The sequence below is a fragment of the Muntiacus reevesi genome, chromosome X (genome assembly GCF_963930625.1).
Source record: "Muntiacus reevesi chromosome X, mMunRee1.1, whole genome shotgun sequence".
NCBI classification, from domain to species: Eukaryota; Metazoa; Chordata; class Mammalia; order Artiodactyla; family Cervidae; genus Muntiacus; species Muntiacus reevesi.
In genome coordinates this window covers 131,112,469-131,136,983 of record NC_089271.1, presented here as the reverse complement: position 1 = coordinate 131,136,983, position 24,515 = coordinate 131,112,469, and the positions used below count along the sequence as shown (strand labels likewise).

At 40.9% G+C, this 24,515-nt stretch overlaps 1 protein-coding gene across 1 annotated transcript; it reads left to right on the top strand.

Annotated features, from left to right (window-relative positions):
* The first annotated feature begins 21,361 nt into the window (after positions 1–21,361).
* CT47C1 (cancer/testis antigen family 47 member C1) lies at positions 21,362–24,059 on the top strand. The gene is made up of 3 exons (XM_065916880.1): positions 21,362–21,995; positions 22,861–23,002; positions 24,047–24,059. The coding sequence occupies exons 1-3, from the start codon at positions 21,362–21,364 to the stop codon at positions 24,057–24,059; spliced, it is 789 nt and encodes a 262-aa protein (XP_065772952.1).
* Positions 24,060–24,515: the final 456 nt, after the last annotated feature.

Sequence of the window (24,515 nt, the reverse complement as noted above, 5' to 3'; positions counted from 1 at the left end):
GCCCTTAGAAACCATCTAGTCCAATGTGTTTATTTTTCACAAGTGAACCAACTAAGGTCCAGAGAGATTTTTGTCATTTACCCAAGGCCATTACAGCAATTTAGTGGCAGAATCAGAACTAGAATCCAGGACTCTTGCCATCCAGTTCAGTACTCTTTCTATAACAGCATGTACTTTCCACTGTAATGCCATTTGTTTTACCTTAGACAATAACAGCTAATACTTTTTGACCATTTCCTACGTGCCAGGAATTATGCTAAGTACTTGAGTGCATTATTGTATTCAATCCACAAAACAACACTAAGGGGTCAGGACTTATATTTTCCCAACTTTATAAGACAAAGAGATGGAAGCTTTGAAAGGTGAAGTAACTAAGCCAAGGTTACACATCATACCATACAACTCTTAATATTTAATTTACTAAACTAACTAATCTAATCCAAGAAGAAAAGTACTCAGACTATAGGGGATATTTACGTTGACCATACTCTACAAGGCAGAATGTCAGAAGTTATTTGTACATTTGTTTGGCTGTATCCTGAGTCTGTAATTTTCTGCATTAATACTTACAAAACTATTTCTAGGAGGTTCTTCTCCCTTCTGAATGCTCTCATTGATATTCACTACTATGATGAACCTTTGCAAATGTGCACACGTTGGAATGAAGAGGGGAAGGTAAAATGGAAGAATTAAAATATTGATTGAATTGGTATCCTGAAATGTTTGCAAAGAATGCATCCATTTATTCTATTTGTCTTCTCTAATTATTCATAAATCTCGCATTGAACTTTGGTAGAATAAAGCCAAGTGAATAAAAGTCACTTGAGGTAACGGATCTATCCTCTCTCTTTGTACCTATCAGGTTTTCCCCCCACAAAATATCTTCATACACACATCCTACCCTTTTCCTCTGCAACTGAGCACTAGTTCCCCTCTGTATCACCCAGATAAACCATAAAGCAATACTTTGAATCAACTCATTTAATCCCTTATAGGAGCAAAAAGTCCGCAAGGGAAACCATGCTGGAATGTACAGGCTATGAGGCCCTGTTTTACTATTTAGTGAATACCTCCTTCAGTTTCCATTCAAATCACCGTAACACTGTCCAGAAATTCTACTGTTTCTTGGAAGTAGACTTTGAGCTAGTGGATGGAGTTGGTAATCTGTAGAGCTGGACTTTAGTCTCAGTTATCCTTTCAGAGGCCTTCCCAGGTGGTGCTAGTGGTAAAGAATCTGCCTGCCAATGCAGGAGGTGTAAGTGACCTGAGTTGGGAAGGACCCCCTGGAAGAGGGCATGGCAACCCCCTCCAATATTCTTGCCTGAAAAGTCCCATGGACAGAGGAGCCTGGTGGGCTATATAGTCCATGGAGTTGCAAAGAGTCAGACACAACTGAGCGACTGAACTGAACCGAACTTAATATTGTGTTAGTTTCAGGTGTACCACATGAGGAGTCAATATTTTTTATATTTTTTAAAGTTATTATAAAAAAGTGGCTATATTTACTTATGCTGTACAATATATCCTTATCTTTTTTTTATTTTATACATAGTAGTTAATCCCCTACCCTTATCTTGCTCCTCTTCCTTTCCTTCTCCCCACTGGTAACCACTAGTTTTTTCTCTGTATATCTGAATCTATTTCTGTTATGAGGAAATAAAATTATTTTTAAGACAAGAAAAATTTTAAACATAAAATTATCTCTCTGTCCATTTGGGCCACTACTCCTTCCTCTTTGGCTTCCCAGTTGGCTCAGTGGTAAAGAATCTGCCTGCAATGCAGGTGATGTGGGTTAGATTCCTGGGTTGGGAAGATCTCCCAGAGAAGGAAATGGCAACCCACTCCAGTATTCTTGCCTGGGAAATCCCATGGACAGAGGAGCCTGGTGGGCTACAATCTATGGGGTCACAAAAGAGTTGGACAAGACTTAGCGACTAAACAACAGCAAATCTGTATTATACATTAATTAGATCCTCACTGAAGACACTGGAAGACCTGCTCACCAGGAAAGAAAAAAGCAAAGTAATTCCAGCAAAGTAATTCCTTGGGAGATAACATTTCCTGTAAGGGGTCACGATGACCCAATACCCACCTATTGGACAGTTTACACTGTCAAGATGCTACTTTGAGGTAAAACCTTTTGATGCATAACCCTTTGTCCCCCAAAGTTATATAACTGTGCTTTGACCTCAGAGCTTTCTGAAACACTGTCGCCTGGGTTATAATCCTCGGGTTGGCTTGGATAAAATTTTCCATTTCTTTCTTAGATTGACTATTGATTAATTGTTTCCAGTGACAGTTATATTCATCTGTTTTTTATTTTTTAGATTCCACATATAAGTGATAACATAGAGTATTGTCTTTCTCTGTCCAACATTTTTTTTCATTTATTTTTATTAGTTGGAGGCTAATTACTTTACAATATTATAGTGGTTTTTGCCATACATTGACATGAATCAGCCATGGATTTACATATGTTCCCCATCCCGATCCCCCCTCCTGCCTTCCTCCCCATCCCATCCCTCTGGGTCTTCCCAGTGCACCAGCCCTGAGCACTTGTCTCATGCATCCAACCTGGGCTGGCGATCTGTTTCACACTTGATCATATGCCAATTTATGTCACTTAACATAATGAGATTATTATCTGTAAAAAGATTAAGTTAAAATTTATCTATTTCTTCCAGAAATTTTTTTAATAGTTAGATTAAAGAGAAAGATTTGACAATGTGTTATGTAAGCATGTTTTTTCAATGTAGAGTCGGCACATAAAATAAAACTAAAATATTTCTATGCAGGAACACCTTGCCAATAAACAATTATTCTGTATCCACTTTTGATTTTCTGGTCTATATATTATTTTGACACTGGTGACACTGTTGAAAAGTGACTATGTTAAACACAAGGGAAAAACAAATGGGACAATATTAAAAACTGAAAATCAACCCCAAACTTTACTAGTTTACACTAAAATAAATCACACTAAAATTAATTTAAATGACTTAAAGTTAAAAAGCCATAAAGTCATCATCCATAAAAGATAAATTAACACTTATTTTATAACAAATGAAATTAAAATCTATAAAATATGCAAAATATTTTGTATTTTAGACTCAATAAAGTTTAGCTTTTACTGTGTGATATTCCTTTTCTATGGGTTTACCTTAATATTTTTATAATTTTAAAATATTTATGATTTTAAAGGTAGCATATACTCATCATAGAAAATACACTACTATATATAAAATAGATTACTAATGAGAACCTACAGGGAACTCTGCTTGGTGCTCTGTGGTGACCTAAATGGGAAGAAAATCCAAAAAAGAGGGAATGTATGTATACATATGGCTGATTCACTGCTGTACACCAGAAACTGACACAGAAGTGTAAAGCCACTATACTCCAATAAAAATAAAAAGTAAAAATAAAAAAAACACAAAATAAAAAGAATAAACAAGGAAAGTTATAAAAAATAAAGGAGTTTCTGCAATATATGATAACATTGATGAACCTTGAAGATGTTGTTCAGTCACTGAGTCATGTCCCACTCTTTGCGACCCCACGGACTGCCACACATGAGGCTTCTCGGTCTTTCACTATCTCCCTGAGTTTGCTTAAACTCATGTCCATTGAGTCAGTGATGCCATTCAACCATCTTGTCCTCTGTTGTCCCCTTCTCCTCCTGACCTCCATCTTTCCCAGCATCAGGGTCTTCTCCAATGAGTCAGTTGTTGGCATCGGGTGACCAAAATATTGGAGCTTCAGTTTTGGCATTAGTCCTTCCAATGAATAGTCAGGATCGATTTCCTTTAGGATTGACTGGTTTGATCTCTTTGCAGTCCAAGGGATTCTCAAGAGTGTTCTCCAACACCGCAGTTCAAAAGCAGCAGTTCTTCAGTGCTCAGCCTTCTTTAAGGTTCAACTCTCACATCCATACATGACTACTAGAAAAACTATAGCTTTGACTAGACGGACCTTTGTCAGCAAAGGTCTGTGCTTTTTAATATGCTGTCTAGGTAAGTCATAGCTTTTCTTCCAAGGAGTAAGCATATTTTAATCTCATGGCTGCAGTCACCATCTGCAGTGATTTTGAAGCCCAAGAAAATAAAGTCTTTGTCACTGTTTCCATTGTTTCCCCACCTATTTGCCATGAAGTGATGGGACCATATGCCATTATCTTTGTTTTTGAATGTTGAGTTTTAAGCCAACTTTTTCACTCTCCTCTTTCACTTTCATCAAGAGACTCTTTAGTTCCTCTTTGCTTTCTACCATAAGCATGGCGTCATCTGCATATCTGAGGTTATTGATATTTCTCCTGGCAATCTTGACTCCAGCTTGTGCTTCATCCGGGCCAGCATTTCACATGATGTACACTGCATAGAAGTTAAATAAAAAGGGTGACAATATACAGCCTTAATGTACTCTTTTCCTAATTTTTAATCAGTCCGTGTTCCATGTCTGGTTCTAACTGTTGCTTCTCAACCTGCATACAGGTTTCTCAGGAGGCAGGTAAGGTGGTCTGGTATTCCCATGATGAAGACACTTCGCTAAGTGAAATAAGCTAGTCACAGAAAGACAAATACTGCATGATTCCACTTATATGAAGTACCTAAAAAAGTCAAGTTCATATAATTGAACCGTGGAATGATGGCTCCCAGGGGTTTAGAGGTGGGAGACATGGGAAATTACTAATCAATTGGCATAAAGTTTCGATTAAACAAGGCAAATAAGTTCTAGAGATCTGTTGTATAAGATTGCACCTGTAGTCAACGGTAACATATTACACACTTAAACATTTGCTATGAGGGTAAATCTCATGTTTAGTGTTCTCAAAACAATAACATTAAATTGTTTTAAAATTTTTAAAAACTGGAAAAAAATTATGTTAACAACCATGCTAGAAAGAAGTTTTCAGTTTTATTTCATTATGGACATTTTACTATTATACTAAAAAGAAAGAAATAGATTCACCAATACATAGAAACACAATATTCATACAAGTATATTTTTTGTGAAATAAAAATTTAAGTTATAAATGAAAAAAAAATAAAGAAAATTATACTGTGATCAGAAACTGGGCATATAAAATAACTACACTATGTGGAATCCTGTGTATAATATATTGAAAAAATTGAAATCACAGAGATATGCATGGGAACAAAGTATACAAATTGTTCTCTATAAAAATAAGCATATGACTGAAATACATGACACCTACCAGAATAACTAAAAAAAATATAGTGACAGTGAAGAATGAAGGTGAAAGTGAATTCCATCACTTGTGACAGGTGTGGATTTGCAGATGCCATTGATATAGGAATTCTCCTTGGCAACTCTTCCAATCAGAAGTTGCAGGCCTTTCCATACTTGTGATTTTGTGGTTTTTTCTAATCTGAGAAAATTCGTATTTGATGAAATGTGCAGATAGCTGCTTGGCAACATTTCTCAGAAGAACTAGGATTACAGTAAACAGTGAACATTTTTAGCATTGTTCTTGTGAGATCCTTGGTTGGCTTCAATGATCTTAAAGGAGCACTGCATAATCCCCTCAAAATTAATTAATTATCCCAATTCATTTTATACTAAAATCAATCAAAGCATGAAATGCTCTCCTCTCCAAAAAAAAAAGCCCTTTGCTCTAAAGCATATTTTACCCTCTTTTCTTTCTCTACAAAGCCATCTTAGACTCACTTGACACATGGTGAGCTTCCTGTGAGAATTCCTCCTGCATTTATGGGGCAAGTTCAGGTAGCTTTCAAAGAACCATGTAATTATCACACTCTTCCATGTTCTTATTTTATTTGCCAATGGTTTGCTGTCTCTTAAGTCAGGTGCTACACTCCTTGAGAATAAGGTTAGCATGAGATACTTATACCACCTTGTCCACCCCCTCAGTGGGTTAGAAAAGTTTGGAACCAAACAAATCTTCAAAAACAACACTTGAGAATATACTTTGGAATATCATCAACATATAGTTGATGTTCCTCTAAAGCATTAAAAATAGCTACAAGATGGTTCCTGCATGAGCATTAGTTAACAAATTATGCTGGGCTTTGTATTTAACCACTCTGAAGTGTGGACCTGTCTCCCCATAGCCAGAGATCACAGAGAAAAACCAGCTGTGGCTGAAAGTCTTGTTGGGAAGTGAAAAGACACTGCCCAGGTGTTGGTGTAGGAATAACAGCAGATAGGAGCTGAGTCACCTCTGTAACTGGAGCGTGATCAGAACAAAAGGAAGTATGATGCACACTGGATTGTGGGGTTGTGATTTGTTACTAAAAGTAGTCTTTCTCTGTCTCCACAGTGCCTGCAATTGCTTCTGTCATTTCATTTATCATGTTGTGTTGTACTGTGAATGTTTCAGACGTTTCTTGGATTGTGTCTGGGGAATTCTTGAAATGAAACTGAGTGGCAGACCTTCATCCATAGACTTCAATTATTTTAGTGATAATATCAGTGTCCTCTAGCCAAAGACTCCCAGGAGCATACATATACTGATCAAGCTCTGCAGGAGACCCGGGTTTGACTCCTGGGTTGGGAAGATCCCCTGGAGAAGGAAATGGCAGCTCACTTCAGTATTCTTGCCCGGAGAATCCCATGGACAGAGGAGTCTTGCAGGCTACGGTCCATGGGGTCACAAGAGTCAGACATGACTTAGGGACTTAACCACCACTAGCCAAAGACTCCCAGGAACACACATACAGTAATCAAAGTGGGTTTGTCACTTAGTGAGAATGTACACCATGGAGAACTGTGAGGCATCTCAAGAATAAAAGGGTGCTAAACAAACTTATTATAGGTTTTGGGCTTTGGTTGAGTGACTTGGGGGAGGGTCAAAGGAATCTGTGGTTCAGTCTGGGTTGGGTGCCATCAGAAAACAGAGCCATCCTGTGATTGAGTATCTCAGTCAATTTTATCAGGGGTGGGGGACAGACTAGAATGAAACTAATTGATAAAGAAACAGTGGTTACTCATATTAGTCAGGAAGGAGAAATTTTCGGTCATTTCTGTGGTTTAGACAATGTTCGTATTTTGTCTGGGTTCGGACATTATGGAGTGGTCTTGATTTGTCTTGATCCATCATAGTTGTAGAGTTTCCTGATCTGATACTGATAATCTGTGAAATTTTTTGGGTTCAACAGAACACCAAGCTCTAGTTTGGTGTTGCTACTAGTGCCAGGTCAGCACCTACCAACACCAAGGCCAACCGATAGTACTAGGCTAGCTCTTGGATGTTAGGAGATGCTTCTCTTTTTAGTTTGGTGTTTTACCAATAGGCCCTGTGAAAGGGGGCTTCCTTAAATGCATTTCAAAGAGATCTGACCTCTCCCTCCACTCTACAGGCATCTCTGTCTCTAAGCCCATGTTCTTTTGTCCCCACTGCATTGCTCTAGCTCCATCTACTCACCCCCTGGCATATTTCTGGGGCCTATCCCAAGTCCTACATTTTCCATGAAGTCATTTCTGATCACTCCACTCCAAAGGACTTTCTTCTGCTCTGATCTTGGTGCTTTTACTGTTTGGTCTACTTTATTGGCACTTTTAGGGTCTAACACTACATGTAATCTATGTATGTAATGATAAGAGTTAACATGTACTATTAAAAGATCTACTGCAAGAGACTTACCTCTCCAACTGAACCCTAAACTATTTGAGGGTAAGGATCATATGTTGAAAACTCATGTTTTTAATGTTTCAGGTTCTGTTTCAAGTTTTTGCATATGCTAATTCATTTAGTACAAGTCTACAAAGTAAGCACTATTATGACCTCCATTTTTCAGGTGAAAACAAAATACCTCTTATTAACCCTCTGCTACCCCCCCACCCCTTCCCCATCCAGTTAACTAAGAGGCTGGTTAACGATGGACAGCAAAAGGCAGGGGATTGGTGTGTGGAGATTTTCTCCCCAAATACTTCTCAAGTATAACTCAATTTACATAATACATGCTCTTAAAAATCAACATTAATAAAGCCATGTTTGTTTAAACAGAAGAGCTACCACTACTATGCAGATTAGTGAAGCATTGTGAGGGCTTATGAAGATAGATCAATGCAATTTGGTATATGGTATCTCCTTAGACTTTCACAATGCTACTCTTATCCTCATTTTACAGGTAAGGAAACCATGCTACAGAGTGGTTCCCAGAAAGAAAAAGAGGAAAAGAAGACAAAAAAGTTTAAAAAAAGAAGAGAAAGAAAAGTGGAGGTACAGATTCAACACAAGTTCTATTAAAATTCCAATGACATTTTTCACAGAAAGAAGACAAATAGTCCAATCATATGGAATCACAAATAGCCTAAGCAATCCTGAGAAAGAAGAACAAAGTAGGAGGCATCACACTTCCTGATCTCCAACTATATTTCAAAGCTATAGTAATCAAAATAACATGGCACAGACAAATAGATCAGTGGAATAGAAATAGAGGCCAGAAATAAACCAACCTGTATAGAGTCAACTAATACTTGACAAGGGAGCCAACAATATTCAATGGGGAAAGGATGGTCTCTTCAATGAAAGGTAATGGGAAAACTAGATATCCACATGAAGAAGAATAAAAGTAGACTCCTATCTTACACAGCTCACAAAAATTAACTCAAAATGGATTAAAGGCTTAAATATAAAATCTGAAACTGTAAAACTCCAATAAGAAAACATAAGGTAAAATCACCTTCACATTAGTCTTGGCAGTGGTTTTTTTTTGTATAAAACACCAAAAGCACAAACAACAAAACCAAAAATTAATAAGTAGGACAATATCAACAAGTAGGGCTTCCCAGGTGGCACTGTGATAAAGAACCTGCCTGCCAGTGCAGGAGCCAAAAGACATGGGTTCAATCCCCAGATAGGGAAGATCCCCTGGAGAAGGAATGGCGACCCACCCTAGTATTCTTGCCTGGAAAATTCTATGGACAGAGGAGCCTGGCGGGCTACAGTTCAAGGGGTCAAAAAAGAGTTGGACACGACTGAACACACACACACACAACATGATATCAAACTTTTAGTGCTTCTGCACAGCAAAAGAAATAATAAAAAATGAAAAGGCAACCTACAGAGTGGGAGAAAATATTTGAAAGCCATATATCTGATAAGGAGTTAATATCCAAATATATAAAGAACTCAATAGCAAAAACCAAATAATCCAATTTAAAAAAAGGCAAAGGACCTGAAAAGACTTTTTTTTTTCTAGGAAACACATCTAAATTGCTAATGGATATATGAAAAGATGCTCAACATCACTAATAATCAGGGAAACACAAATCAAAAATACAATGAAATATCATCTTACACATGATAGAGTGGCTAATATCAAAAAGATAACAAATATCAAGTGTTATTTAAGGATGTGGAGTGCAGTGTGCCTTTGTGCACTGTTGGTAGGATTATAAATTGATACGGCCACTGTACAAAACAGTATGGAGGTATGACCCAGCAATCCCACTTCTGGGCATACACACTGAGGAAACCAGATCTGAAAGAGACACGTGCACCCCAATGTTCATCGCAGCACTGTTTATAATTGCCAGGACATGGAAGCAACCTAGATGCCCATCAACAGATGAATGGATAAGGAAGCTGTGGTACATATACACCATGGAATATTACTCAGTCGTTAAAAAGAATTCATTTGAATCAGTTCTAATGAGATGGATGAAACTGGAGCCCATATACAGAGTGAGGTGAGCCAGAAAGATAAAGAACATTACAGTATACTAACACATATATACGGAATTTAGAAAGATGGTAACGATAACCATATATGCAAAACAGAAAAAGAGACACAGATGCACAGAATAGAATTTTGGACTCTGTGGGAGAAGGCGAGGGTGGGACGTTTTGAGAGAACAGCATCGAAACATGTATATTATCTAGGGTGAAACAGATCATCAGCCCAGGCTGGATGCATGAGACAAGTGTTCGGGGCTGGTGCACTGGGAAGACCCAGAGGGATCGGGTGGAGAGGGAGGTGGGAGGGGGGATCGGGATGGGGAATACATGTAAATCCATGGCTGATTCATGTCAATGTATGACAAAAACCACTACAATATTGTAAAGTAATTAGCCTCCAACTAATAAAAATAAATGAAGGGAAAAAAAGAAAACAACAGTATGGAGGGTCTTCAAAAAATAAAAAAATATAATAAAACTATCTTGTGATTCAGCAATCCTACCTCTGGTTGTGTATATTTGAAGAAAGTGAAGTCACTATCTGGAAGAGATTTCTGTACACCACACCTATGTTCACTGCAGCATTATTCACAATAACTGAAACCTGAAAACACCAAATTGTCCATTGATGGATGAATGGACAAAGAAAATGTGATACACACACACACACACACACACACACACACACAGACACACACACAATGGAATATTATTTAGCCATTCTGTCATTTATGACAATACGGATGGATGGACATTGAAGGCATTATGCTAAGTGAAATAAGTCAGATAGTGAAAGACAAATACCATATTATCTCACTTACATGTAGTATCTAAAAAAGTCAAACTTATAGAAACAGAGTAGAATGGTGGTTGCCAGGGCCCGGGGACTGGGGAAAATGGGAAGATATTGGTCAAAGCATACACAGTTTCCATTATAAGATGAATAAATTCTGGCTACCTAAGGTACAACGTTGTGGCTATTGTCAACAATGTTGTATTATAGACTTGAAGGTTGCTTAGAGGATAGATCTTAAATGTTCTCAGAAACAGTGGTAGCTATGTGATGTGATAAATGTATGTATTAGCTAACTTTATTGTAGTAGTCATTTCACAACATATACATGTATCAAATCATCATGTTGAACACCTTAAATTTATGCAGTGTTATGTGTCAGTTGTATCTCAGTAAAACTGGGCAGGAGGAAGGAAAATGGAGGGCGGAAGTGAGAGAATGGTGTTGGAGCTTTGCAAGGGCAGGTTAGGAGAGGTGAGGGAAGGTTAGGTAGGGTTTGTTTTTTTCTTTTATTGTGAACCCGAAAGGACAAGGAAAAGAAACCAGGACTAGAACTTTCCTGGAGGCACTGTCAAGCCAACACTCCTGGAATAAGATCTGAGGTAAGAGTTGCCAACAAACACCCAAAACAAATCTGCCTATAGCAAAGCCCAAACTCTACTCCAAAACACAGTCCTACTGCTCCACCCAGTGGCAGTCTTGAGGTAGTGCATAAAGGATATCTGCCAGAGCCACTCAGATTACATCAGAACCTTGACATTACAGGGAGGATGGCCATGTTACTATTCTTTTTTTTAATTCCCAGGGACTCTGCTGTGCTGCTGCATTTGAGAATGGCTGGCCAAATTTGCCCTTTCCCTATGACATAGAGACTTTTCCTGGTGCCAGTTGGAATGGCAGGTGGCACGTGGGCAAGGTGCTAGCGTAGGCTATCACTGTTTTATCCATTCTCTCATCAGGAGTTTAATTCTTTCTCATCAACTGCCATTTCTCAGCGAACACTGTATATTGAGTGATGGGAATACAACACTGCACAAGACAAATAAGGCTTCTGTCTTACAGTGAGCTTACAGTGAGGAAGACAAGCAAATCTGTATAGATGATAATAAGCTCTATGAAGGAAAAGGACATGGCGTTGAGACAGAAAACAACTGGGGTAAGAGAAGACCTCTTTGAGGAGGTGACACTGAACTGAGACTTGGAGGATAAGAAGTCAATTATACCCCAAATAGTCAAAGCAATCTTGAGAAAAAAGAACAAAGCTGGAGGAATTAGGCTTCCAGACTTCAGACCATACCACATATAGTATGGCACAAACCACCATAGTACTGGCACAAAAACAGATACATAGGTCAATGGAACAGGACAGAAAGCCCAGAAGTAAACCCACACACCTATAGTCAATTAATATATGACAAAGGAGGCAAGAATATACTATGGAGAAAAGACAGTCCCTTCAATAAGTGGTGCTGGGAAAACTGGACAGCTACATGTGAAAGAACAAAATTAAAACATTTCTTCATACCACATACAAATATAAACTCAAAATAGATTAAAGGCTTAAATGCAAGACCTAAAACCATAAAACTCCTAAAAGAGAACATAGGCAAAACATTCTGACATAAATCACACCAACATGTTTTTTGACCCACCTCCTAGAGTAATGAAAATAAAAGCAAAAATAAATAAGTGAGACCTATTTAAACTTAAAAGTTTTTGCACAGCAAAGGAAACCATAAACAAGATGAAATGACAACCTTCAGAATAGGAGAATATATTTGCAAATTATATGACTGATAAAAGGCTTCCCTAGTGGCTCAGACGGTAAAAGCCTCTGCTTACAATGCGGGAGACCCAGGTTCGACCCCTGAGTCGGGAAGATCTCTGGAGAAGGAAATGGCAACCCACTCCAGTACTCTTGCCTGAAAAATCCCATGGATGGAGGAGCCTGGTAGGCTACAGGCTACCAGGACATGACTGTTTTTTTTTTAATATGAGCATGACTGAGCAACCTCAGTCGGACATGACTGAGCAACCTCACTTCATTTCACTTCATGACTGATAAGGGGTTAACATCCAGTATACATAAACAGCTCATATAACTTAATATCAAAAAAACAAACAACCTGATTAAAAAATGGGCACAATTTTTGCAGCAACATGGTTGGACCTAGATAATATCATATTAAATGAAGTAAGTCATACAGAGACAAATATTGTATGATATCACTTATGCATGGAATCTAAGATATAATACAAATGAATCTACACACAAAACAGAAATAGATTCACAGACATAAAAAACAAACTTACAGTTACCAAAAGAGAAAGTAAGGGAGGGATAAATTAGGAATATGGAAATAACAAACTACTATACACAAAATACATAGGCAACAAGGATTTACTGTATGGCACAGGGAACTATAGTCAATATCTTGTAATAATTTCTAATGGAAAATAATCTGAAAAATGTGTACACATAACTGGTTCAGTTTGCTATATACCTGAAACTAACACAATACCATAAATCAGCTATATTTCAACTTAAAGAAAAACAACAAAATATGGACAGAAGACCTGAATGGACATTTTTCCAAAGACAGATGGCTAGCAGGCACGTGAGAAGATGTTCAACATTACTAATCACCAGAGAAATGCAAATCCAAATCACAATGAGCTATCACCTCACACCCGTCAGAATGGTTATCCCCAAAAGAACACAAGTAACAAGTGTCGGCAAGGGTGTGGAGAAAAGGGAAACCATGTATGCTGTTGGTGGGAATGTAAATTGTATGAACAGCTGTGACTGAAGGATCTAAAAGGATAAGAATTAGAAAAGTGATCCATGATTTTGCCCAGATGGTGGTCATTGAGGATCATAAGAAGAAGAAGAGAACCAGACTGGAAAAATAAGAGTGCGGGATTTTTGAAGTTGAGATTTTTGGAACTAATATCGATTTTCATTAAGAAGGTCTGGGGCCCTAGGCATGGCACCAGGAATGAGTGACTAAGGTAGAGTAGATGACAAATCAAGTAAAATGAGGAAGCTAAGACACAGAGGGGGCTGGGTGTTGCATGGTGTAGTTGTCAAAGATTTGAGGTGGAGAGGAAGTGTAGTGAGGTTGCCAGGCAGTTTTTTTTTTAATATTTACTTATGTATTTTATTTTTTTGGCTGTGCTCCATCTTTGTTGCTGCATATGGCTTTCTCTAGTTGTGGTCAGTGAGGGCTACTCTTTGTTGCCATGTGTGGGCTTCTCATTGCAGGAGTTTCTCTTGCTGTGGAGCCAGACTCTAGGTGCTCAGGTTTCAGTAGCTGCAGCACATGATCTCAGCAGTCGTGGTGGCACGTGGGATCAGTAATTGTGGCCCACAGGCTTAGGAGCTCCGTGGCATGTGGGATCTTCCCAGACCAGGGATTGCACCAGTGTCCCTTGCATTGCAAGGTGGATTCTTAACCACTGGACCACCAGGGAAGCTCCAGGCAGTCTTGAGTGTGCTCATGATCATCAATTTGTGGTCAGCCCAGTCATACAATTTTTAGTATTTTCAGCTGCTTCAATATAGACAAAGAAGAATGTGGTTCAAGTAGTGTTGTGGATTGCCTAGTGGATATGATAGGGAGCTAAGAGGAGAAAGGAAATGGACTGACTTTAACAAGAGAGAGTGTATTGGTTTCCCATTGCTGATGTAACAAATTACCACAAACCTAGTGACTTTAAACAGTACAAATTTTTTTTATCTTACAGTTCTGGAAGTCAGAAGTCCAAAATGTGTTTTACAAGGCTAAAATCAAGGTGTCAGCGGGTTTGCATTCATTCAGGAGACTCTGGGAGCAAATCTGTATCATTGCTTTTTCTATTAATAGCTTCTAGAAGCTCCCTGTGTTCCTTTGCTTCTAGCCCCCTCCTACATCTAAAAAGCCAGCAACATTGGGCTGAGTCTTTCTCATGCTGCCATCTCTCCAGTTCTCTCTTCCAATCCCCGCTTCCACTTTGAGGGAAACTTGTGATTGCACTGGGTTCATCTGCCTAAACCAGGATAATCTCCTTTATTCTAAGGTCAGCTGATTAGCAACCCTAATTCCATTTTAACCTTCATTTCTCTTTGCCATATAACCTAAAATATTCACAGGATTTCGGGGATTAGGATGTGGACATCTTTGTAGGGGGCATCATTCTCCCTACAGAGTGATTATGATGATATCAATGCATGGACTCTGTACTGGGTAAGGAAGCAAATGGAGAAAACAGTGGGCATATGAAGAGTGAAACAGTGGTGCAATCAATGAATTGGAGAAGTAATATGATGAGCTTGAAGAACTGTAGTGCTAGAGTAGAAATTTTCAAAATGGTGTAGTTTCTGATGATGACAAAGGCTAGGGTAGGATCACATCACAGAGGTGAGTATCTGATGTAAAGTTGTAGAAAAGACCAGATAAAGCAGTCATGAGATCTTGGCATGGATGAGCTAGAAGGTGAACTCCAGGATGGCTCTTGCTGGTCCAGGTGTCCACATGGTGGAGGGAACTCCCAGGAATGGCTGTCACCAGTGTCTATGTTCCCAGGTGAGCTATGGTTGTTTTTTGCCCTCCAGGACACTCTAAGATCAGCAGAATTGTAGAATTACAAATCGAAAACACACCTCAGAGAAATAAGAAGCAGCTTATGCATTTCAGAGGTGTTTTGCACAAACCAGACCCCACTCAAAGGGAAAGTGGTGAGTGGCAAGCACACAGCCCACATTTGGACTGGAGCCTGGACGTTGGTAATGTTAACCCCTGTGACCTCACTTGGTTACCTCACCACCCACAGATCAGAGAATTGTGCATAAGATGATCACATTCCCCTTGATCCTCTCCCTCACCTTGCCTTTAAACCCCTTCCCTGAAAACCAGCAGGGAATGCAGGTCTTTCTAGCATTAGCTGCCCCTTACTCTTTGCTCAGTACCTTGCAGTAACTGCTGTGCTTGCCTTCACCACACACACACAAAAAGGATGTAATGGAAGTGAAAGTCTAGGGTGTGCGATGGGTCATCCAAGTGGATGTTAAAATCACTAAGAATGATGAACGAGCTTCAACCTAAAGAGGACAACTGAGCCTTGAGGAGAAAATGTAAACCCCACAAGCTAGGGGAGCCTGTGAGTGAAAAGGGGCCTTCGGCAGTGCTGACTCGGCCAAGACCAGGGCCCCGCAGGGCCGAACTTCTGCTCAGCAGGAAGGATGGAGCCCTGACACTCCACTCCACTCCCAGGGGCTGGGCTCCAGGTCACAGGCTGGGCAGTGACCCCCTTGAGATGTGCAGGCCAGGTCGAGTCCAGAGACTCCCGCAGGCCTGCTGGCTCCCTGCCCTCTGCGGCTTCTGTGAACAGAGGAGGGCTGCGCTCTTTACCCCAGGGCTTTCGTCTCCCCTAGGGAGATGGCACCCCTGTGTGGGTGCTTCTCTTCGGTGAGCGCCCACAGCCCGCTCTGGCCTTGACACGTGGTCTAGGAGGCCAATGACAGCACAAGTCAGTCCCTGTGATTGTGGGGGGGGGCTACTGGGGGCGCAGGCCCTCGTTGTACCCACCACCACAGCATCACACCTGGCCACAGGTGTGGAAACCTCCCGGGAGGCCTTGCAGAGGAGCCAAAGTGAGATGGGAAGAGGGTGGGAAGACCCTCCGGAGACAGTCAGGCCTGGACAAGTAGAAGAGAAGCGCCATTGACGGTGAGACGGATTCAAAAGCCCCGTGATTCAATCAACAGACACCTACCTGTGCAGACCCCAGGGAAGGGGAGTCGCAAACTTGAAGAAGGTCTGGACCATCCCCCTAAAGGGCCTGTGCTTTTCCAGGGGAGCCAAACAGTGCCCACACATCTCAGTGCAACCAGGAGAGCCTGTGGGGGTCGCAGGAGGAGCAGACACAGAAGAGAAGGCTTCCTGGAGGGGTGAGTTTGGGGCCGGGCTGTAAAGGAGAGCTCAGGACTGATCTTTGGGGAGTGTGCCCTGCCATGCCCGCCAGGAAGCGGAGACCTCTTCCAGCTGTTGTGGCCCTGGGTCCTTCCCCTGTTTCTCCTCTCCCGACCCTGATGATGGATCTGCAAAGGGAAAGGATGTGGCCACTTCTGTTGACCAATGGGGAGTGGGGTGGGGAAAGTGAGCACCTTCCCTTAAGGAAATCAGAAACCCCAGATTGTACCAACTTCCTGACTTGGAGAAGATCAAAAGTCAAGGCTGGAGATGGAGAGTAGGCAGCAACCGAACATCAGTGATAGTGGGTGGGTTGTCCTGGATGGGTTTGCAGCCACAGGGCTCAGGCAGAGGAATGAGTCCCTGGAGACTGACCCATGGACTTCTGGGACACACATTTGCCATGAAGAGAGTCCCATGTCAGAGGTGGGAGGAGATCTCCGTCAGTTTTGCTTTACATATTTCCTAAAGGGACACCTGCTCAGCATCTTCCTTTCTTCTTTGTTTGCTGGTGCCAATTAGTTCTCCTCCCAGGAAGCTGGACCAAATGCCAACCTCGTAGGGAGATAACTTGTTGCAGCTGCCAAAGCATCACCTCCTCCAGGGTCCTCTTTACTCCCATCATTTCACAGTCACAGGTTTTCATTGGCAACAGCTTGCTCTATGACAATAGCTTTCTCCATGGCAAGCCTGGTGCCCTGTCCCACCTCCCTACACAGAGGCTCTAGGTGCACACTTTGTTACCAGAGACTTCCTCATTGACAGCAGACATCCTGTTGTGTTTCGGCACTACTGATAAGTGGAAGAATCAACAGGAAAGGATGTGATTGAGTATAAATAAAATCTTGACAAATATATCAGAACAGCAACACTGTGCACAGCTGGGAGGGCCCAGGTTCCTGAGGTCTCAGCCAACCCCTCCAGGAAGGGCCCAGGAATGATGATGGGGGATACAATACGATGGGGACTGTAAACAGTTCTGCCATGTTTGAGTTTTATGTGTAGAACATAAACAGACACAAATGCCAGTTCTAATGGCACAGGGCATTGGTACATTGGAAGTTACCAATAAATTTGGTAGATGTGTAAATGTATGATTTGATGAATAAAACTGATGAGCTTGTGTAGGAGGCAAAAAAAGATAGAAGGGCACTGCGCTAAGTGAGAGGGGAAGGGATTAATAGCACAAAGAGAAATATGCCCTTATGTAGAAGACATTCTTAGTAATAATTTTAGTAGGAATAATTAATTATTAGTAGCAGTCATTATGACCTCAATCTGCTTTCCAGGCCTATCTGCCACTCTGCCCATCCTTGAGCCATTTCATTCCCTGGACAGGTATACATATACACACATGCACACACACACACACACACACACACACACACACACACACACATCTCTTCTACTATGCAGGCTGTTTCCTTTCCATGCAGAGACCTCCTTCCCTCATTCTTCCCCTTTCTCTGCTATCCTTCATTGCTAGGTAAACTCCTAGAGATCCTTCAGGATGCAGGTGAAATGTCAACCCTTGAGTACTTCCCCAGTTAATTATTCTACTTCTTTCCATCCCCTCTTTGTCCTTCCCTTTTTTCTTTCCCTCTTTCCTTTTCCCTCCCAATTAATCATTCTTTTTCCCATACTCCCATAGCATTTTGGGTTCATCCCTGTTTTAGCACTTGACACTTGGGTCATTATTGTCCAAGTGTCTGTCTTCCCCTCTAGACCATGAACTAGAGCAAGTCATTAGTCTTAGGCATTTGTGACAGAGGCCTCCCTAGCACAACCCCGAGTATATAGGTGGGTACTCAATACTTGCCTGGTAATTGAATGGCTAGTATCTGTAGTGTATGTTCTATAACTTCATGGGTCAACAGATATTATTAATATTGTTGGGTTGTTGTTTATTTAATGAGTCAAGCTAAATTGTTGTTTTTACATTGTGTTTCTGGGACTCTCTTCATGTGTGAGTTTTATGAAGGGCAGAGTGCATTGGACTGGATTTTTCTTAACAAGTCCATATAACTATTGCTAGGCTTCTTGTCTCTGATTATAAGAAGCAGAGAAACTTTCTGATGAACTGGAAGTGGTGAAGCAGTGTGCTCATTCATGAATAAAATACTTATCTTTGTCAGCTAATTTATTGACAGTAAAATATCACAAAGAGAAATTGCAGAAACCACTATCAGTATACAAAGGCCCACATATCCCTCAAGCTTTTCTACCAGTGGATATTTACTACCAAAATTTTTGACAGTGATTTGTCTGAATTCCTTGAATGTCTTTTATTTAGTTGCTCTGTGTCTACTTCATATTGAGTATCACAGAGATTTGACTCTGATGTTAAGCTATGTAGCTGTTTATTGTTAAATCAGAGTGAACAGTAAGGGATTTGAAGGTAGCTTAGACCCCAAATGAAAGATCACCTTTCATTGTATGGACAGAGGCACTATTTTTGCATCATATCCTATATTGGTACTACTGTTCCTTATGTGTGAATTAGTCAGTTGTGACTCGGCTCTGAAATGGTTAGTCACAGTAACCTTTGTCATTTCACAGCCATAGTTTTTTATTGGCAGCTTCTTAATGAGCTCATCTTTGGGGTGACAAGTGGCAGAGCTATGACTTTTCTTTAAGAAATTTGAGAGATATAGTCAGTTAACATTTTTATTTACTTCGAGAGAGACTTGAGTTCCAAGGCCTGCCTGAGGTTTTCCTGGTAATGTCAATACTTGCATTGTCTAACAAAACATGTCAAAAATTTCATACTTGTCATCCAATGAATTTGGCAATAACAATATTGGGCAGAGTAGGACTGAGAGGTTGGTGACTGCAGTTTATAATGACTGAAGAATTAGTATCTGTGAACAATCTGCATGTAACTACTCTGGGGTGAATGTTTTTGAAGAAGTTGAAAAAGCACTTAGTATAACCTGAAGTGGAATCTAAGATGCTACAACTGATGGTGTTAAAAATATGAGTGGAGAAGAAAAGACTTAGTGAACAAATATACAAAATTTGTGAAAACATAAGGTCTTTAACTCTTTGGGTTATTCATTATATTATTTATCAGCAGTCACATTGCAGATAATATTTGAATCTCTCATGTGTTATTAAACTGACAGTGTTAATGGGAAACATAATTCACTCTCATGAACTTAACCATCATGGTTCTGTGAACTTTTGTCGGAAATAGAAGTTGGATATCCTGAATTTCTCTACCACTCTGTGTGTGTATGTCCATGTGTATGTGATTTTTTAAGCTCATGGTGGAGATTGAATTATTTTTTATTGAGAACATCTCCCTCAATTACCATTTAACACTGAATGGCTTTGGAAATTAGCTTTCGTTCCAGGTTTGATAATATTTCTTAATGAACTAAACCTAAAATTACAAAGCAAACAGTGCTTATATTAAAAAACATATTGTGGTAAAGTCATTTCAATGACAATTAACATTATTTGAATCAAAGTAATGTCAGACTGCTTTATACTCTTCAGATGCTTTCAAAAGTTAAATTAAGGGAGCTCTCTATTCACATACAAATTTGCAGTAGATATATATTGAAGCTCATACTATAATTCCAGCAGCTTTTTTTTCAGTCCTCTATGTGTAAGGGATTTTTTTCAGTCCTCTAAGTACAAGGGCTTCCATTATAGCTCTGTTGGGAAAGAATCTGCCTGCAGTACAGGAGACCTGGGTTTGATTCCTGGGTTGGGAAGATCCCCTGGAGAAGGAAATGGCAACCCACTCCAGTATTCTTGCCTGGAGAATCTCATGGACAGAGGAGCCTGGCGTACTACAGTCCATGGGGTCACAAAAGTTGGACATGACTTAGCGACTAACCCACCACCATGTAAGTACAAAGGAAATTTCCATATTTCAGATCCACTAAACTGTGCAGTTGAGGAGCTTCCACATAAACTTCGAATGAAAGTGATTACTCTGCAATGTAATGACATGCTAAAAGGCAAATATCAAAAGAACCTAATAGAATTCTATAATTTTCTTCCAAATAATGAATATGCTAAATTAAAATCACATGCTTGTGGATTGATACCAGTATTTAGAAGTACATATCTCATGGACTGATACCAGTATTTGCCAATATCTGTGTGAAAAGACATTTGCAAAGGTGAACTATGTAAAACTTCATTACAGAACAGATGAACATATGCAGTTTTGATGACAGAGAACACTTTGATCTTCAGTTAAGCAAAATGATATTCTGCCAAAAGAATTTCATTCTTCTCACTAATAGACCTATATTATTTAAACATTGTAAGCAATTATTAATATTTTTTAGTTTCAGCAATATCTGTGGACATTTGTTGTGGACTTCTGTTATGTAAGTACCTACGTAATAACAATCTTGATTTTATCTTTGAGCCCTCCAAGCCCCAAATGTTAACTCTCTGCCTTTTACAGAAGTTTCCTCAACCCACATTATCAATATTTTGCACCATTGTGGGTTTTTTGGACAATCATAAAACTAAAAGGACATGAACCTTCCGGACTTAAACGTAGGCTAGAACCAAACCCAGGGCGTCAAAAGAACCAGGAGACGATTGTGAACAATTTTACAATCTAAGTGCCTTGATTGTTCATTGGACACAGGGCACGTCAATCCTTGTTTGTCAGCAAATGAGCTCAGAGCTTGCGACAAGAGGGCACGTCCTATTGGCTACTCTTATGGCCCCGCCCCCCATCTGCGGCCTAGAGGAATCTTTTGCATCAGGCCTGTCTCCACTGCCTGAGACCCAGCTTTCGGTGCGACGCTCTCACAGTTGGCTGCCTACCCTCCCTGTCGTGGAGCCTCCTCTGTCGTCCCCTCAGAGGCCACCTCGTCCTATCCCACCACCCTCAGCCTCCTCTCAGGGCAGCCACTTCAAGTGCCATCACCTGCGCTGTTTCTGTCATCACCCGCCCAACTGAGGTAACTGCCCAGGGCCATGTCCACCATGAGGGGTGGAGATCCAGCCCCTGACGGGCAGGAAGGCCCAGCAGGCACAGCGGGGGTGCAGACCGGAACGGTCAGAGCCCGCGAAGGTGTGGACTGCAACTCCGGGCCTCGCAGGGGTGACGCCGTGCCTGAGGCTGGGGAGGGCGGAATCGCCGGGGCCTCGGGAGGCCCAAGGGAGGTTGCCCTGGAGGGGGGGAGCCCCGAGGAGGACCCGGACATGGGGCCGGCCGAAGATGGGGAGGAGGAGCAGGCAGGGGGCCTGGACGTCATAGTGGACGCGCGCCACTCCCCCATGGCCGGCTTCCGCTTTACGTTCCTGGACTTGCGCTCGTTGCTGAATGGCATCTACCGCAACCACCTAGTCCAGCCTCATGAAGGCCACGTGTCAGTCCGGCACCGGGCCCAGCAGCACTCGTCTGATCAAGGCTCGGCCGAGGTGGCCGAGTTCTCTGAGCCCCGGGTGTCGTCGGATGAACCGGGGGAGGGGCCGGCGGGGAAGGCCCCAGCCCAGGAGGTGGAGGAGGCAGAGGAAGCCGAGGAAGCCTCTTTATGGGAGACAGCCGCTGAGGAGTCTGAGGAGTCCGGCTTGTGGGAGATGGCGCAGGAGCCGGCTGCCCCTGAGGGTGAGCCTTCAGGAGGGCGGGGGGTGTTGGGGTGGGGGGGACGGGGTCACTGGCATCTGCAGGCCGGGTCTGGGGACCAGGGATCCCGAGGAGGGGGCAGGCTCGGGGTGGGGGGGGGCTTGGGAGGGGAGGCTGGGAATCAGGGCCTCCTTGAATCGAAGGCCAGAGGGGCCCAGTAGAAGCCCAACTCCATAACGACCTCTCTGATTTGGGGGGTGGGGGGGGGGGGGAAATAAGCTTCCCTCTGCCAGCCCTGGTAAGAGATCTGAGATGATTGGTGCCAGTTATGAGCCCATAGGTGAAGATCAGTGAAGGTAGTTGTTTGGGAGAGAGCTTGAGAGGACGTGGAAGAGTACAAACAAATGGCATACCTCATGTTTGATTCATAGCTTTTAAAAATGTCAAGATTCTTAGAAAGTTGATCCCAAAATATTATGAACTGATACAGGAGCATTTGGTCAAAATGAAGTATTCAGGAGGTTGAGGAACTAATGACCTTCACCATAGAATTTGTCATTGAGACAAAACATATTTTGGTGAGAAAGTTCTGACCAAAACATATAGAATGCATCAGACCCAAAGGATTCTGATCTTTGGCCAGAAGTAATCAGTGGCACAGGGTGACAGATTTACTAGAGAAGAAGAAATAATATGATTGTGAAAATGATCAAGCAGCAGCAAAGTGAGGGCCATGGAAGTGTTGTATCCACCAGAAGGAAGGCCCCCAGTTACTCTTTTCTTAGTTGCTCCTATCCTCCTCCTCCTGAGGGTAGAGTTCTGGATGTCTGTTGCTATTCCTTATGATTTGGGATTTTTTTTCCCTGTGAACGTCTGGTCCCAAACTCTGTATTATTCTTCACTAAAGAAATAACTAAGTACCAGGATGAGAACTCTGAAAAAGAGGTCCAAGACACCGAAAGTGAGGGGAAAGAAGAGAAGTATAACAAAAAACAAGAAGAACCAGAAAATAAGCTGGACCCAGCAAAGGACAGGCACAGAAAGTCCAGGTATCTGTGTATAGCTTTGAAAATAACCCAGCTATTCCCAGGCATTTACAAATTTTTTTTTTGCTTTTTAATTCTCCCAGTAAATTAAGAAAAAGTTTATTTAAAATTAGTTCAACAATTCAAATTTACCTAATGTTTATAGAACACTCATACACCTAGTAATATAAAGTGCATTGTGTACTGAAATATACTTCATTGCTCCTCATTTGTTTTAATGAGGTCTTTTGTCCTCTACCTGTAAGACTCCTAACAAGTTTTAAATGTATCAGTATCTAAGACCAGTATTTGTTTAGTAGACAGTTACTAGAAGCAGCAGCGAAAGTAACTGGGCTTTGAACTAGTAGAGTGTTTATTTCCTGACCACAGAAGTGGAGTCTCCTGCACTAAGAGATGACATCTTTTAGAATGTGACTACTTACAAATAGCAAAAAGTTCAGAATTTCAAGTAGGGACCACATTTAGTGTTTAATAGATAAATGTTTGTTCAGTTGTAGGTTTTTAAATTTTATGTGACAGTTAAAAGAAGAGCAACTTTGTCATAGTATGACTGTTGCTTATCAGTGAGCTGGTAATGAAGGTATAAGATATATCTTGTCTTTAATGATTAACGTTTTTTCCCTCATTTTCATAGTGGTGTATTTCATAACTGCCTCTTTCTCATATGGTAGATATGGAAACTGAGGGTCTGGGAGAGTAAGGGAGTATCATCTGTGAACTGAGCACAGACTTTTAAGGTGAAAAGAGTGATTTAAGTCCCAGAATAGCTTCTCAAAGGGAAAAAAAAAACATTTATGGTGTTGGGCAAGAGGGAGACAAGGTTGTTAGGATCACATAATTGAAGCCATCAGGTTGTATTTGTACCAGTATCTATGATGCAGGTTACAAGAGGAAAATATGTTTTTCTTCCCTACTTGTTGAGATAACAGCCCTCAGATATAGATAGCAGCAAATATAGATAGGGCCAACTGTTATCTTAGATTAAGAAAGTCTCTGGTGCTGGTTAATGCTGTATAATTGTTCATTTTCTCTCATTTCATCCTGCAGATTGGAAGACTAGAAAGATGGAGAAAGAAGGATCAAGATTTTTAGGTTTTTCATTTTGCAGAAGCCCATGGGAATGTATTAACGCTGATTCCATTCCAAAATTCATTTCCCTAAAAGTGATATCCAATAACATATGACTTTTATCTTCTGTAGATATATTTGATAGAATTTGTTCTAGTTAAAAATAAGTTTGTTTTAAATTAATAAGCTGAAATGCAGGCAGATTTTGTTTAGATAAATAATCCTGACTCAAATCTCTTTCACTTTTGTTTGACACACTTTACCTTCATTGAAAGGCATCACTTTCCACCATTTGGTAAGCCTGTTTTAAATTCTTTTATTGCAGCCCCAAATAAATTGAAATATCAAGTTTAAAACAATTTTTGTAAAGACAGAAATGGAGATCAAGCCTTTAGAACTGAGCTTGTTTACTGCACTAGTTACTAGCCATGTGTAGTTGTGGAACATT

Bases quoted from the DNA above. Each gene is read 5' to 3' on its own strand.
- CT47C1 (XM_065916880.1), top strand. From the start codon at position 21,362: ATGTCCACCATGAGGGGTGGAGATCCAGCCCCTGACGGGCAGGAAGGC. The intron at 21,996-22,860 runs GTGAGCCTTCAG...TCTTCACTAAAG, and splicing joins GGAGCCGGCTGCCCCTGAGG to AAATAACTAAGTACCAGGAT.